This window comes from Lonchura striata, chromosome 4 (genome assembly GCF_046129695.1).
Source record: "Lonchura striata isolate bLonStr1 chromosome 4, bLonStr1.mat, whole genome shotgun sequence".
NCBI classification, from domain to species: domain Eukaryota; kingdom Metazoa; phylum Chordata; class Aves; order Passeriformes; family Estrildidae; genus Lonchura; species Lonchura striata.
In genome coordinates, this window is record NC_134606.1 from 9754176 (window position 1) to 9771238 (window position 17063).

Consider the following 17063-nt stretch of genomic DNA (forward strand, 5'->3'; position numbering starts at 1 on the left):
AGTTCTTGTTTGTCCTGCATTTGTACATCAAGAGAAGGATGTGTCGTGGAAATGAGAAGCGCCAGGGATCTCAAGGCAGAGATCTCCTTGTCTCAGAAAAGCTAGACTGATTTTAGTAATCAGTCAGCCTGACAAGAGTGATTGTACAGAAGACAAGATCTGGTTGATAGACTCGATCAATAACTGGGTCTGCTGAGAGAAGCTCAGATACAAAATAATGTTGGAAATTCCAGGTCCTTTTCTTTTCCCCTGGGTAATGAGTTTTTTCCCAAATGAGACCATAATGCAAAACTTTTGACATTGCTCACTGATGTTTATCCAAAACGAGAAATCAATTGAAATGGCTAAATTTAATTTTTTATTCTTTGCTTGTGAAAGATATACCATAAAGAAATATTTTCAAAAGAGAAAAGTTACTTGAAAATGAAAAATCAAAGCACTATCTTTAAATAAGATTGAAATGGGATGTCAAATCTTTTTGATTTCTTACAAAGGAAAACTATTGCCAAAGATTTCCCAGTGTTTCAATTTTGATTGTACCATATAGTGATAAACTACATTTCTGCTGAAGTTTTCTGTTAAGCTATAATGAAAATAGCTTGTGCTATGTAGGTTTGTGACTTCTCCTCAATCACCTTATGTTCTTCCCCCTGTTTCTGAGGTATCCATGAGCTCAATGGATATCCACAAATAAATGTTCTTATTTAGAGAGAAAATTTCTCATCCTGAGCAAACGCTAAACCTGCCAAACTTTAGATGATTCTCCATAAATTACTGGTTGATGCCTTTTGTTTGTTTGCTTGATTGCTTGAAGATTTTGTTTGTTTGCTTGATTGCTTATTTGTGTGTATGTGTGTGTGTGTTTTTAATGGAACTTAGACCAGTAGTTCAGGAAAATCAGAATGTCCTGCACTTCCTAATTTGTTTAGTAATAAAAAGCATGAATGCATGCTGAAGTAGCCCTTCTCTAACTAACACCAACTAAAAATAAACAATTCCTACCCTACCTTTAAGCCCTCCCACCTTGATTTCCAGGGCTTGCTCCTCATGCAAAGACTTCAGTATCTGATTTATGGTGTCCCAGCACAGCGTGGCAATTTATCTGGCACACGTTTTGTGCTGTCATGAAACTTGAGCCCTTTGATTTGCATTATTTATGCCCAATATTCACTTTCAGATTTGAAATGCAGAGAACAAAATGGTGTAGGAGCTGATGTGTTCATGTTCTGTAGAGCTGAGAAAAAAGCTTTTCACTTTTTTGTCAGCTTGTTACAATTTCTGGGGATATCTCTGCTGTACTATATAATCCTGCAGATATCTTCTTCTTCAAATAGTCTAATTTAGAAACATTGTTGGCGGAAGATGACTCAACCTGTGTTGCTTCTTCAGTTCTAAGAATTTGAAAGTGCTCTAATCTTTTCCTGATGAACAGTCAGATTGAAAAAGAAAAAAAATAATCGAAGAACCTTACAATAACAGAGAGTGCTTGTGATAAATCCAACTGAAATTAGAATTACTGCTTATCTGGAGCTCTGAACTACTTTGTCTATTCTTCTTGGTCTAATAAAGTCTCCCTATATTCTTGGAGGTGTAGACTGGGCAGATTTCTGGTTACTTATTATGCATTGATAAAGATAGGCTGTACCACAGAGAAACCCAAGTGGAATCAAACAAAAATGTATTTAACACCAAGATAATAAAGGGCAAAGTAGTTTCTGTTACTCCTTTTTTATTCCCAACCTTTTTGAGGAATACAATATTTTCTTGAAACAGTCTTTAATTTCTTCAGACTCTCTAGGGAATGTGAACTTGAGATTTGCAAATTAATTTTTGCTAGCTATTCTTGTTATGGATTTTCTATGAGTCTACCTGTGTTGGAATCTCCTTGCCTAAAAAATAACCTAAAACAGAAATCTCTCCCATGGGATTTAGTTCTGAAAATAGCTGAGCTGATACCTGTGAAAGCACTTCAGTGTGGGCTGTAGTTAAATGCTGTGAATGTGCTCATGCATCCAAATACTTGTAGGCAAATTTTACAGGTGTTCAGTTATGTCTGTATTTCAGGTCCTAGTGAACCTTAGTCTTGGTTAGTTTTAAGATGAACAATTATATTGAAAATCTGCTCACCCTTGTAGGTGAGTACTTTGTCAGATGGCTCAAAATCTGAGAGCCCTGTCAGTGCTCTGCATGGTGCAAGAGGAAAAAGCAGAAAACCTTTCAGAAGCTTGGAACAACACTGTGGTTAATGCTTGTAATTCCCTCTTCCCCTGAATTAACCAGAAATCCAGATGATGATGATAAGCCCTGGTGTTACATCATGAAGGACAACAGTTTGTCTTGGGCGTATTGTGACATTCCAACTTGTGGTATGTAAAGGCTTTCTTAAAATCCATGGTATGAATGAATTAAGATTTATTGATACTACAACAAGGTTTTACTGCGTAATTTTGAGTGTTCTACTGTTCCCAGAAGTGTTGAATATTTTACTGTTTCCAGTAAACAACAGGCTTCTTTTGCATTTTTGGAGTTGTGATACAATCTGTGATTCTTGTCCTGAAATAGCAACAGTGTCATGCTACTGCTGGTCACACTGTCATACTACTGGTTTGGTCACAACCATCCCAATATCCCCAAATTTTCTGCTAGAACATGCAAGGTGCCAGAAATTACTGACATTTTGGTAATTTTGGTAAAAATTATTGTCACCCTGGGAATTACAGACCCAAAAAAGGGAGTGGGCTTCTGTGAGCAATGAGAGGTCTACACCCTGAAGATGTGTTTAATGGTGTTTAATTCCAAAACATAAAGACTCTGGTAGTCTGAAGCCATATCCCTTTTTATCTCAGCAAGCAGGGAAAGAAGGCCACTAGTTCCAGACAAAGTAGATATCTCTGCAAGCACCAAAAGGCCATGTGGAAGAAGACATAAAAAAAGAAGTTTTGTGAGACCCAGGATTGTTGGGGGGTCTTCATCTCTGCCTGGATCTCACCCCTGGACAGCAGCTATATATATTGGAGAGAGTTTCTGTGGTGGAAGTCTGGTTCAGACCTGCTGGGTTGTGTCAGCAGCACACTGCTTTGCTAACAGGTAAGCTCACCCCTTAGTGTGACAGTGGGTCTTCACAACAAATCTGAACTGAGACAAGAAAGAAGATGAGATTATAGAAGACCAATGTGTCAAAAGGAATTTCTGGCAATTTGAATACTCCAAATAATCTAAAAAATATTTTGGACTATTATAATCTCATAAGCCCTTATCTTGTTCCTTAAGTAGTCTCAAGGAATCTAAACATCCTGACTAAAAGAATAAGGTAGGGTGAAGCAGCACACAGAATGGGGCATCACATGTGCAAGAACCTGCAGGGGAACAGAAGTATTTCTCTTCTTGTTGGTTACCTTTCTGAATGTTTATGCCTGTTTTGAGATATAACAGAGATGACTATGCTCACTGCTGTGTTTTGTTCAGAAAGGCTGAGACAGCCAAGCAATGATTTATTAGAGACAATAAATTACCGTTGGTTGACACAAATGGAGTGGGCTGAGTTTCACAAAAAGCCACATGGAAGAACTAAACTGTCAAACTTCAGAAGCTCATTTTCTTGAGAGATATTTTTTTTCTCCTGTAGGACACTGGAAAAAATATTGATTATAGGACGCTCTTACTTTATTCTACATACTTAATTTTCACAAATGTTCAACACTTTCCCTGATTTCAATTTGATCACATTAAAGGAAAGATATTACATCATTTGATACCCATTGTTCCTTTGCATAGTAAAGAAGCCAAGAGAAACAGAAAACCTTTTGCCAGAATATAGACACAGATAGCTTGTAGAGCTAATAATACCACTATGAATGCTGTACTGAAGCATTTGGAGCTCAAGCCACAATGCATTTGTTTTTCAAATGTTGTGAAATAGCTACTAACTTTGGCAGCTGTTCAGGACATTTCCACCCACTTCCAGCTGGTCGTTTGGTACGTACAGATTTTCCATAATTACTGCATTGTAATTTGTGTTCTTCTGTTTGTTTAGTACCTCTGGTAGTCACAATTCCAACTGTTTTCCACTAGGCGACAATAGATACCTGTGCAACTCAATTGTTTCTTTTTCTTTTCTGTAGCCCCTCCTGTTTTATTTCTTTTCCTGAATGAACCATCTGTAAGTCCTAGTAGAACCATTCAGTGGTTAAATTATTCTAAATACCGTTTCAGAAAGTGACCTTCCACTGTTTTACAGGCCCAAAATTTGATTTTCAAGGAGGTACTGCAAAAATTCTGATAAAATCATGGCTTTACATATTGATAGAACATTTTATTGTCTTGTTTTTCAGCAATACAGAATACACTTTGTCCTTTCCTTTGTTAACCTTAAACATAGTTCTTGTAGCAGTGTTGCTGCTGTCTCTCTGCACTGCAATTGCCCAGAATCTCTTTCCTCTGAGTCCATGGCTGCTGGTCATTGCTGTGCACTCAGTACAGTAGTTCTGGGGGAGGTTCTCTGGTGCTTTCATACCTGATGGGCACAGAAATGCAACCAGGGAAACTGCAAAGATGCAAATCACTCTGTGTCTGTGCATGATGTGTGACACCAGATATTTTCTTCTCCTGCACTGGGTAACAAAACACAGGTGTGATCCAATGTTGGAGAAACTTGCTAACTCAATTCATTGTAGATTTATGCAATTTGAATTGGTTTTAGAACAAGAGTGAAATATGAATTCTCTTGCTTTCAAAGATAGAGAATATATTGCCTTTCTTAAACACTTCCTGATTATTCCCAAATGTCCCTTACTTCCCAGTTGCTATACTTGTTCTTATTAGCTTTCTTTCCTAGGACACTGGATATCAGAGGACTGTGGTCTTCTTAAAGTGAAAAACTGATAGTTGGAAAAGATGGTGTGAATTGCAAATACTGTGTTCTCCTCTGGACGGGAGGTTTCCCATTAAATCCATGTGCTTTTGGGACTTCACCAGGTTGCTTTTGATTCTGGACAACAGATATAACATAGATAAGCAAATCACAGAACTGGTGATATCTTCTCGGTGGAAGTTTCCCAGATATTCCTGAATTGTCAGTGTGCGAACACCTTTAAATCCTGGTGCATGCCTATAATTTTTTTCAGGAAACTGTTTTCCCAGAGAAATTAGATATCCACTACCGAGTCATCTTTTGATCCTCCATTTCTTTCTGAGCAGTTTTTGTAATCATGGGCAATGCTGAGTTTAAGTTGACTCAGTTAAGTTTCTAGAAGTGTTTACACCCCCCAAAGATGCTTGTTAGCCAAACAGCAGCTTGGGCAGCAGTGCCTGTGCTGGCATTTTCCTTCTTTAAAGAAGCAGCAGCCTTTAATTAGGCTAATCAGGACCCACAGAGCCTGGGTCTCACAGTTACATCTTTTTCCTTGCCCTCTGTAGGGGGAAACAGGTAGAGGCATTATGAGAGGGTAAACAATGGACATGGAGGGAATCTAAGGTTATAATGGTTCATAGGATACCCAGCCACTGGAAAATCAGGTGCATTTGTCCTGCTAATCACAGAACTGCTTGTCTCTCTCTTGCATTACAGTCCACTAAAATCCACCATTCGAGTAGTTCTGGGTCAACAAATATTTAATAAAACAACTGATGTAACACAGACATTTGAAATAGAGAAATACATCTTGCATCCTCAGTATTCTGTGTTCAATCCTACGGAACATGATATTGGTGAGTATTTTTCTTCAGACAGTTTTATTTTCCGTTTACTTGACCTTGTTTCAAGTTTAGATGGTCTGTTAGAAACTGCCTTTAGAGTGGAAAAATCATAGATACTAGGAGAGGCTTTTGAATGCAGAGGGTTCTTAGTTCTACCAGAGTTATAACAGCATCTGAAGGCTAGACAAATTCAGATGAAAAATAAATTGCAAATTTTAAATAATTATGATAATTAGCCTTTGGAGCAATTTACCTAGATATGTGGCAGATTCATCATCACTTCAAGTCTCAGTGAGATTAGGCATTTTTTTCAGCTGAACCAGAAGCTGTAGGCTTGATGCAGGAATTACTTGGTAAAATTCTATTGTCTGTATTGTATAAAGGATCTGACTAGATGAATGTAATAACCCCATCTGCTCTGAAAACCTGTGGTACTCAGAATCATTTTTTACATTGAGATAGATTTTAAAATCAGCTGTCTTATCAGTCAGAAGTTAAATGCCCTTCTGATTGACCTTATAATATTAGTCAGAATGACAATGGAGCAGCAACTTACTTATTTTCTGATCTGCTCTTGTGAAAGTTGTCACGTCACTCCAGGGCATCAAGCTGTGTGAGCACTTTGTCTATGAGACTATTTAATAGCCTGACATTGGGAATATTTTAGGTCAGGCATGTACTGGCTTTTTTTCTGGCTCACAGATGGTGAGTATTTTCTACTATATTGCAAAATGCATTCAAGTTCTGTGTTGGTGGGAGCTCTGTCACAGTGTTCAAGGAGACAAACTGGATTTGAGACATTTCTCTGCTATGAAATATCCTGGTGAAAACCACCCATGATGCTTTGAGATCTCATAGCTTTTTTAATTACTCTGAAATTAGGTAGGCGTGCCTCACCAGTGTGCTATGTCCAAATCTAGGGAGAGCTGAACATGGAGTGCCTAAGACAAGTCCAATTCCAAAAATAAATGAGAAAGCAGAAGCTGTTGTGGGGGCAAGATGCAGGTGTTTGTTCTGTCCAGTCAGTGATTTCTGCTGATGCAACAGAAGAGTTTTGTCCTGCTGAAAATACTTTTCTAAAGGAAACAACTATCACATGAATGTTTGCTAGGAAATTTGAGGGATTCAGAAGCAGGCAGAGTTAGTGGGGAAGAGGAGAAAGATAAGGAAGTGTGGGAGCAAGGTTTGTGTGGGCTTCTCAGACTGTGAGCTACTGCTTCTCTGTTCCACTAAGGCCAAAAATTAGCTGGTAGAAAAACAAGACTATCCAGTAAGGTCACTTGTTTTCCATACAGCTGTGCTCACAAAACTTTGAGCTTCCAAAAGGCCTGATGAGAAGGTTTAACAGGTGTGTCCACATTACCTCAGCTCTGTTCTCTTTGAGTGGTGTGGCCAAACCAAGATGCTGCCCTTGTTCCACCCAGTACATAGCCCCCTTTGCTGCTTTACAGCCAAATGAAATAGGGAAGAATTTTTTGAAATCTTTCAGTATCAATCTAATGATGCTTCACAGCTATGTATTTACACTGTTTTCAACCCCATGACTGCTTAGCAAAGACTGTGTAGGTTATGAAATATTTTGTAGCTTCAAGGAGCTTGGTTTTGAAATATCCCAAGGTTTTATTCCTTAATTTTAAAGACCTTGAATTTTGCTGAACTCAGTATTAACAGGACACAAAATACACCAGCTCTTGGAGTAATTAATTTTTTAAATGGAATTGGAGTTAGGCCAGTGGCCAGGCTTTCAGAAGCAGTGAGTATTTGCACATCCCACTTATTTCAGCTGAAAGTTGGGGATATGTCACTGTTATTTAACTATTAGGTGGGAGGAGACACATGTATTTTCTATCTTCCCCCTTCTCTACAGAGGCAGTGAAGCAAAACCTGCTCAGTGAGCATAGCATAAAATAAATATTCCCACAAGGGGAGTAGCTGAATGTTTCAGCCTTCAATTTGCTGTGAAATCAGGTGCTGTTGAGATGAGTCTGTCTGTCTTTGATTGAAATATCTTAATTAAGAGAGGCTTAGGGGATAATTAAATTTGTATCTGAGACCCATTACTGCCAATCCCATTAAAGAAAGGGAACAGTCACTTTCTTCCTCCTGTATTTTCTGTTCTGCAGCTTTGATTAAGCTGAAGAAGAATGGCCAACGTTGTGCTGTCAAGTCCCAGTTTGTTCAGCCCATCTGCCTGCCAGAAAGTAACACTGTTTTCCCTGACCAGCTGAAATGTCAGATTTCTGGATGGGGACACAAGCATGAGAGTGAGTAAAACAAAAGCTGATGTTTGTAGAAAAAAATGATGATAATGAAAACATAATGCTCGGGCATAGGTTATACAACTGAGAGTTTGGTAAAATGTTTTGCAAGGGACTTCAGGTGGGATTTTTTTTACCTACCTTTGGAGTTTACAACATTTACATCTGAAATAGTCATCCTGAACTTCCTTTACAGGCCTTGGAATTTGGAGTGTGATTCCTTTGACCAAATGTTTGCACCAATTTCAGGATGGAATGAGCTATGAGCTAGCTAGATCTCAGTGGACTGGGAGGAGAGAAAGCAGCTCATTGGAGTGCCAACACCTGGAATTTTAGCAAAAAGTGAATCTTTCCCCTGATTTCTCCAGATAGAGAATTTTAACTTCACCATCAAGAAACTTTGAAAGTGTTGATAGGAGAAGGCCAGGTAGACTTTAGGCTAAGAAGTTCTTACACCCAGTTTGAGAAAGGGGGAAAAAATAATCCCATCCTTTCAGAGGAGAATTTTCAGGATTATGAGGCTGGACCATGCTGCTTCTATGTTGAGATAGCAAAGACCTATGTATGTAGATGAGAAGGATTGAGGAGCTGGCTGCTACATTTTGGTGACAGACAAAGTATGAGCAACTATCCCAGTCTAAATGTATAAAGAAGTAACGGAGTCTTTGAAAAATGGATGATTTATTATCACATCTGGAAAGAGGTAAGGACAAGAGTGCTGGAGTACTGTTCCTGAGTCTCTAGAAAATGAGAGAAGCCAAAATAGATTAATGGCTGGACATTGCAATACTGTTATTTTATGGAGTCTGACTGGAGGATCAGAAAGTGATCAAAAAATTATTTTATTTTAAAGATGTCCATATGATGAATATTACTGAGAGTTGTTAAATATGTTTATTATGTGTTACATGTATTAAATGTGTTGTATTGTGTCTTGTGTTTTCCTGTTATGCTCTTGACATTCTATAAAAATTACTTTCTTTTCCTTTCTGGGAATTTTTTTAAGATATATCTGGTTATTCAGATGTCCTGCAAGAAACACTGGTTCCACTTATTTCAGAGGAGAAGTGCAGAAGTCCTGAAATTTATGGAACAGAACTCACAGAAAATATGTTCTGTGCTGGCTACTTTGATAGCAAATCTGATGCTTGTCAGGTAATGCTAAGTCATCTCTAGGCAGGTGGTAGAAATGTATTTTGCTCATAAATGTGGTAGTGGTACAATTCTTACTTTTGACTTTATAGTGTTCCCAAAGAAAATAAATGTTCCTAAAGAAAAGAACCTTACGTGACTGCTTCCACCTTCATTTTTTATCACGTTCAATGTCAGTTAAGCTCCACAGAAGGGATCCAGGGTATTATATTCCTCCTACCTTCACATAAGACAGTGTTTGTGCACTGGAGGGTGTATTGCTCTGGTCCTGGCTGAGCCTGCAGGTGGTGGCAATGGATTTCTGCCCAGCTGGCAGGGATGTGCCAGCAGGAAAACCAGCATGAACCTGAGTGGGGTCAAATCCCAGAGCTGCTACCTCTTGACTGAGGGAAAATAAGGACACCTGGGTAGGAGGTGAGGAGCAGTGGTGAGGCTTGGAGGAAGGAGCTGAAGTTTCTACAGTGGATGTGACTGAATGGTGTAGAATGTCAGTAAACTGGAAACTGTGTTATGTAACCTCAGTCTCTCATGGAATGACCTCATACTCTTACTACTTCCAGTTATGTCACACCTTGGCTCTGAATAAGGATGCAGAATTGTTGTGGTGATAGATGAGACTCCTTAAAATGAAGGATCAGATTGTTCCTTACATAAAACTTCAGATTTCATCTACAGCTCATTTTGAAGGAGGAGGATTTTGCTCTATTTATATAAATTTGTGAAAAGGCAGCACCTAGATAATAGCTGGCAGTGTAAGTGCAGGAAAGAATACCACTGTAGTGTGTGCTGGAAGCCCCATAGAGGTCATAAACATTTCCAAAGAAAGGTGGCAGGAGTGAAATGGAAGCAGCCAGCAGTGGCTCAAGGCCAGGGCTGAGGTTAGGGTTGCAAGGATTCACATGAGCCAGAGAGGTGAAAACTACCCAGCTCCCCTTGCCTTTCCTGGGAAGTGCAAATACAAGAGACAGCATCACAGCTGATTCTCTCTCACAGCCCAGGAAAAACAGAAATTGGGAATGAAAAAGAAAAAAGAAAGTGGAGGGAAGGAGAAAGGAGTTGCACAAAGACAAGTGGTCTGGAGAGAATTACAAACTCTGAGAAACAGCAATTTTGAGTCCCAGATGTTGCTGAAGAACAGTGCTCGTGACATGAAATCATTATTAGTGAATCAATAATTCATTTTTTCCTATTGTCATACTTGTAGTGGGGTCTGAGGAGAAACAATATAGACCTCTTAATGTAATAACAGATGTAGCTGACCTCTGGGTTTTTTTTAATGTACATTAATGTACACTTAGAATATTAACCTGTAAACCATGTATAAAAAATACTCCAAGACCAAGAAACTTCAAACAGACAATGTGTTTTCCTTGATTATTTTAAAAAGATTTTCTTGGAAACTTTTTTTCATTTAATCAGTGCACTGATGCCAAAATTGCAGTCAATTAGACTAATTTTGAAAAATATGCAAACAAGCAAGACTTCATCTGATGTCCCTCACTTATCACAGAAATCTTCAATATAAAGGCAACACAATTTTCCTAGGTATTTTGCTCTCAAGAAATCTCAAGAAATTTCCTTTTGAGATAGGAAAAAAAATCTCCTTGGTCTCAAATAACTAGTGATGGCTGCTTTTACCAGTACCATTTACTAAGTCACATTTTTAATTTCTAACATTTTAATTTCTCTAGAAAGTCAGTCTATGAGTAATAATAATAACCCCTGTCCTTAACGTTTTCAAAGTTTAAAATAAGTAGAAATGTTCAAAATTAACTCTTGCATGTTTGGGCTGATTTTTGGTTTATGGTTTAATGACAAATTAAATTCTCAGTAGCAAATTCAAACACTTGAAAAACCCCATATGCCACAAAAATACTGTATCCCACAGTCACAAAGTGTGGCTGTATGCAACACCTTTCTTTGAAAGCTCTCATGTTCTCTGAAAGTTGCAGTAAACTGCATCAAGAAACTGTCCAAATGCACCCATGTAACCCCTTCATGCAGTGCTGATATTACAACACATTTGCCAAGCCTCAAAGGCCATTGAAAATTATCTAAATCAACCATGCTTTTCAGCAGGTGTCTGAATCTAAAAATTTCATATTTTTAGACAAAGCTGGTATTTTGATACTTTTGTTAATGCTTAATTTTTAAAAATACATCATTATATCTAAATATTACTAAAAATGCTTTCTATAATGAAACTTCAGTAAACTGCTTTTTTTTTTTTTTTTTTTTTTTTTTTTTTTTTTAGTTTAAATCTGATGTGCAAACATTCCTATTTTAGGATTTTCCTTAACTAATCTTGTGACTGCTTCCTATCAAATTAGATAACCTTTGCTTACTTTTGATGCAGGGAGATTCTGGTGGACCTCTGGCTTGTGAGGAAAATGACATCTCTTACCTCTATGGAATTATCAGCTGGGGAGACGGCTGCGGCAGAGCCAACAAACCTGGAGTATACACAAGAGTGACAAACTATGTAAAGTGGATTAATGAGAAAATAGCCCCCCGAAAAACTAGTTGAATAGTTAAATACACTAACATTTGAAGCAGAGTTCAGGAGTCTTTTGGTTTTATTTAAAGTGACATAAATATTTTATTATAAGCTGATATGAAAAGCCTCATGGTAGTTCTTAGCAGTTCCAAGCCAGACCACCAAAAGCAGCCCTGCTCCATCTGATGTCAGCAGCCTTGATCTAGCATTCAAGGGCTGTGGATTGCTCAACACACATAACTGCCTTTATTTGTCTTAATAAAAAAATCTCCAACATATCAAGACAGTGCACAAAAATCTACAACTCTCTGCCTGCCTGGTGGATTAACTAAAAATGGATTTGATGTGTTTTGAAGTTTCTGGTGGAGCTGTCATCCCCCAGACCAACCTGCAACAATATTGCCCTTGTATTCTCAGTTGAAATGAAAAAATAAACAGGAAAATAAAAAATGAAATTCCCTCTCCCTGAGAAATGATCTCTTGAAGCTCAGGGCAAGAGACACCAAGAGAACAACGTAGATAAAGCTGCTCCTCAGCTAAGTGCAACAACAGGTCTGGGGAAAGAAACCAGAGGGTTTAGGGTTTGTTTCAACCAAACACCTAAGCATATTTTTATATAAACACATTTCTGTGTTCCACTGACGTAAAATCAGGAACCTGTCTCAGAGCTCTGCTGAACCTGGTGTGCAATTTTCCAGCAAGGTTAACACAACACCTCCTGAGAGCTCAAAGTCTTCCTGAAAGATGTTGGAAGATGGAGCAGCTGATTTAGGTTGATACAGCCATGACCTTTTGCAGACTGTGATCTGCTCCTTGCCTTGAGGATAGCAATGGAAATACTTCACCTTGCTGATAAATCCCTAAACATTTCTTTAATTTGACAGTGTTTTGAAGATGTCTTAGGTTTTGTACTAACAAGTTGTTCAACTATTTAGATAATTCAGAAAGGAGGTTTCTTGTAACAGATTTTTCAACTGGATGGCTGGGGTGCAGCTTGACATTTTCCTTAGGGATTTGGTGATACCATAAACCACAGGCTTTACTGTCATGGTCTATAGAATTGTTATGGGAACAACCAAAGCAATTATTACAATATACAGCTGTTTAGAGGCAGTGGACTCAGCTGTATTAGCAAAAACAGGCAGAAAATTATTAAACAGAAAAATTCTGACAAAGAATGGATTTTTTTATTTTCCTATTACAGGAGACCTTTAGCTATGTCAGATGTGTACATTTAGGTGTTGATGTGAAATGTATTTCTCCCCTGGCAGTGAACATTTATGAACTCTCTTAAGTTTCTCAAGCAAAGTTGTTTTTTTAAGTAATAGAATTTTAAAGCAGTGCCTAGATATTCAGATGTGGTTTTTTGTTTGCAGTGTCCTCATGGGTTTCTTAGTAGTGGTGAATGTTATCTGCAATTAAAAGAATTTTTTTTAAGGAAAAATAACCAAAACCTGCATCTGTGAAAGTAAAAATATACAACAATGCTAATCTAGATAAATGATGTAAACTGTTTAATAAAAACATTTACCCTCTGTTTCTTGAACTTAGTCTGTCATGTATAAAGTTACAGTAAGATCTTTGAATCCCTCCATAGGCTGATCTAGAGGTTGAGAGCTGGTAGAAAGATGAAATAACACTTTGTGCTGGAAGGCATTGAAAAATCTCTCTGTAAGGGTCAGTTTCAGCTGGTGGTGCTCCCAGTTTAATGCAAGTGTCACACACATTTCCAGTAGGCAGATCTAAGCACCTGGGCATGTTTTGCAGCTATTGAAGCTGTGAGTCCCAGAATTAAAGTCTTCAGTTTGTTTTTCTGAGGCACTAAATGGTAGCTTGAAAAACTGATATCCACCTTTGGGATCTTGATTTCAAAACAAGCTGGACACTCTTGTTGTGGGGTCTGCCTCCCTGGCCATTTGCAGTCTGAGTCTGGCTTGCTCAATGCCCTAAAATGAATATGTATGACCATGTGACAGGACTTACTGTACCTGCTGCTGAGACAAGTACTGCATCAGCAGGAAGGAACTATTTGCTAGTCTTTGGAAGGGATTCATCAGGAAGAGGTTTCCACTCAAAGATGAAGCCATTCTGAATATCTGTATCTGTTTTGTGACTTCAGCTTCACTTTGAAATTAATATCTATCCACACTGTGCACCGTTTTGGTCATGCAGTTTCGTGTTGTATATACTCTCTTGGTCTTCTCTTGCAGAAAAGAAGGTGGCTGTTTGATAGGAAAGGTGTTAGACTGGTGTTTCTGACAATTTGTGTGGAGATTTTTAGCTGTCCTGTTTTTAAAATCTATGCTGCTTCTATCAGTACACAACAACACCAGTACAAATTACACACTTTGAAAAAAGATATTGAATGGCCTGTTTTCTGCCTTCAAAGTTCTAAATGACAGATCTCCAGCTGATACTACTTTGAATGCATTAAAATTAATTTGTGGCTTTCAAAGCAGCCTGTTTATCCACTGTGACTGCATTGGCTTGGTGGTACTAAATGAAAATCATTTGAGCCTCAGCTGTGAGGTGACTGGCACAGTTTTACAAGCACAGAGTAGGGATGGCAAGGAGATGTCCAGGTTATGAGATGTCCTGACCTCTCACACCCTGACATCAGTCACATTCCTATGAGGCACTCCAGCATCTGTCTCCTGCCTTTCTGTTGAGCATTACCCCATGGAAACTAATTCTCCATATTTTTTACCCCCTTTAAGTGATTATTGCCTTGGTTAAAAAGAAAACCAAACTCAAATGTACTACTAAAATTTTATCTTTTTTACTAACTCTATATTGAAATTGAATTTGAATGCAAAGCCAGTTGAACAAACACTTCCCTATTCCATTATGAAACACACTTAAAAGATGGTTCTATTAAATTGTATGTTATTCCATGCAAACTGACCGATTTAAAAGGAAGAAAGAAATGCAAACATCTAAAAAAACCCCCCTTCTATTATGCTACTGAAAGAAAAATGTGCTGTAGTGCTGTTTAAAAAAAGCTGATGAACTAATTACCATCAAATAAGATGCAGCAGGAGTATTTTTGGAATAATGGACTCTAATTAGTCCATTGCTCGTGGAAATAAATCTGAGGACATCATTAACACATCTTCTTCTATTAATTGTAGCTGTTTCTGGTTTGGTGTAAGCGGGTTGTTATCTCGTGACAGTTGCATTGCAAAGAGGAAAAAAAAAAGTGAGAGGAGTATTTTTATCCGGGGTAGTTGGCAGTGTCTTCTGGGAGCCAAGGAGAGCTGTAATTATACTTTTGAAAGTGAAAATTGGGCATTGTAAAGAAGGTGTCGGAAGGGGGCGTTTTGGCCGGCCAGAGGCGGGCCCCGCTCCACGAACGAATCCGGTGCGGGCTTTGCGGCCGCCCGGGCGCGGGGCAGCCCCTGCGGTCAGCGGCAAAGTCCGGAGCCGGATCGGGGCGGGGGTCGCGCCGGAGCGGATCCGCGGCGCTCCGGAGTGCTCTGAAACCCTGGGAGAGGAGAAAAGAAAATATTAAAAAAAAAATAAATCCAAGATCCCCCCGCAGCCCAGAAGTAAAACACGTGAACACAGATTCATGGGACGGCCCGCAGACCCCCTTTCCCCAGGGGCCGGGCGGGGCCGCGCTGGCCGCCCGCCCGCCCGCGCGGGGCCCGAGCGGAGCTATTTTGGAAGTGACCCCTCGGGCGGCCGGAGCGCGGGGCGGGCGCAGCCAGCCGGCGCAGCTGTCCGGAATCATGACTGAAGATGACGGATTCCGTGGTGGTGGAGGGTCACGTCAAGTTGAGAGACGGAAAAAAGGTCCCCGCTCCCGGCGCCCCTTCGGCCCGCGGGGGTCCCCGACCGCCGCCCCCTGCCCTGAGGGGAGCGAGCCCGCTCTCCCCCGCGCGGCCCCGGCTAACCCTGTCCCTTTGCCTCTCGTTGCAGTGGAAGAGCAGGTGGCTGGTGCTGCGCAAGCCCTCCCCGGTGGCAGGTAAGGGGCCGGGCGGTGGGTTCGGGGCTCGGGCCCGGAGCTTGCCCGCTCCCCGGGCCGAGTGCCCCAGAGCCGCGGCGGGGCCGTCCCGGAGCGGCGCCGCCCGGGAGCCGCGGCCGGCCGCGGGGCGAGCTCTGCGCTCCCTGAAAACTACGGGACGAGTGACTTGCCAAGGCACCGGCATTGGATTTGGTGCCCGTTCAAAATGCACTTTTACATTTTTTTTTTTTATTTTTTTTTTATTTTTATTTTTCTGGTGGTGAACTTACTTCTTCAGGTTGATTGCTGGCTGTAAAAAAAAAACGCACCAAAAAAAACCCCCAAAAAAACCCTGACACTGTAAGCTCGGTAGTTATTTTTGATCAGTGTTTTGACAGAAAATATCACTTCAATTTAAAAATAAAATGACATTTTGAATTACGGAAGAAAAAAAAAAAAAACGTTTCCATGCTTCTGAAGGGGAAACTGAAAACGTTACACAGAGCTGATGTTTTGCTGCTGCAGAGGGAAAAGTAGGCTTCAGGTTTCCCCATCTGTTCCCAAGAGGGAAAACATTTGGGCCCGAAAGTATCTTTCCAGGGCTAATGTTGTCCACACTTGGAAAACGTGAATCTGCACTGCTGCAGAATGGATTATGGCAGCCCTTCTAGCCTCTTGCTAGAAAGACTGAAGGCTTCTCAGTGATTCTTTGTTACCTGAGTTGCTACAAGAATATTTTAGTGGTTTAAATACCTGTATCTCATCTCAATCTGTGAAACCTCCCTGTGTGAAAGGGCATCTGTTGGTCATAGGGCTAGTACATAGACCTGTGAACATGGGCCTGAGTTTCTGTTGTAAGCCAGCTTTGAAGGCTGTCGATGGTGAAGCCTGACTGAAAATGCAGCTTATTTCTCAAAAATACTGTTTTTATTCTAGCTCAATTAGCCAGGTTTACTAAAAAGACCCTGGTGATTCGCTTTTCTTGGTATGCAAACCATAGCCGTTCCTCAGACACACAACTGTATTGCAGAATTTCTAAATACCGTGGTTGCAGCTGTTTTTGCTAACAGGTGCACAAAGACAATTGGGAATCCATGTCAAGCTCTGCATTAGTTAGCAGACAGTTTAGTCTTTCAGTCATTTTTTCTCTGTGGATGGAGATTTTGCCAGTCCCTTGCCCAGCTCAAAGCTGCAGGGCACCTCAGCGGGGCTGGGAGCACCATCCCCAGTATTTATAAAATGGTGCATGGGGATATTTGTCTTTTGTGGTTCATAGCTTAGTTTAAGCTGTAGATGTTGCAGCTTTGATATTGACCATCAATTTCATCTACATCTGAGTGCTGTGTGATAGGAAATGAATGTGGGGGAAAGAGGGCTGGTTTTGTCATAAATGCTAAAGGTGGGAGAGGTCACTCCCCTTTCCTTTTGGGTTTGCTTGTGAAAATGCTTGCTTTCTGCATGGGGTTATGGCACTCAAACTGGTTTCTTCCATTGCACAATTACTGTGTAATAAACA

At 40.0% G+C, this 17063-nt stretch overlaps 2 protein-coding genes and 1 long non-coding RNA gene across 4 annotated transcripts in view; 2 read left to right on the top strand and 1 right to left on the bottom strand.

The window, feature by feature from the left end:
- The window catches only part of HGFAC (HGF activator), a 40424-nt gene extending 27286 nt beyond the window's left edge, over window positions 1-13138 (top strand). The window contains exons 9-14 of the mRNA XM_021550692.2: window positions 2281-2366; window positions 2847-3087; window positions 5567-5706; window positions 7818-7958; window positions 8959-9107; window positions 11461-13138. Of these exons, the coding sequence (XP_021406367.2) occupies window positions 2281-2366; window positions 2847-3087; window positions 5567-5706; window positions 7818-7958; window positions 8959-9107; window positions 11461-11631 (928 nt within the window). The 3' untranslated portion in view covers window positions 11632-13138. The remainder of the gene's footprint in view (window positions 1-2280; window positions 2367-2846; window positions 3088-5566; window positions 5707-7817; window positions 7959-8958; window positions 9108-11460) is intronic.
- A 1220-nt stretch (window positions 13139-14358) lies between these two features.
- Window positions 14359-15661, bottom strand: LOC144246207 (uncharacterized). The gene is made up of 2 exons (XR_013339868.1): window positions 15498-15661; window positions 14359-15085 (listed from the first exon to the last, which is right to left on the bottom strand). It is a non-coding gene; the product is annotated as an uncharacterized LOC144246207 (long non-coding RNA).
- Window positions 15159-17063, top strand: part of DOK7 (docking protein 7) — a 60166-nt gene continuing 58261 nt past the window's right edge. Inside the window, exons 1-2 of one of the 2 annotated variants that reach the window (XM_077782732.1) lie at window positions 15159-15396; window positions 15523-15568. In XM_077782732.1, coding sequence (XP_077638858.1) covers window positions 15343-15396; window positions 15523-15568 — 100 coding nt within the window. In that variant the 5' untranslated portion in view covers window positions 15159-15342. Of the gene's footprint in view, window positions 15569-17063 lie in introns of both variants that reach the window. The other variant, XM_031504586.2, reaches the window with a different exon arrangement.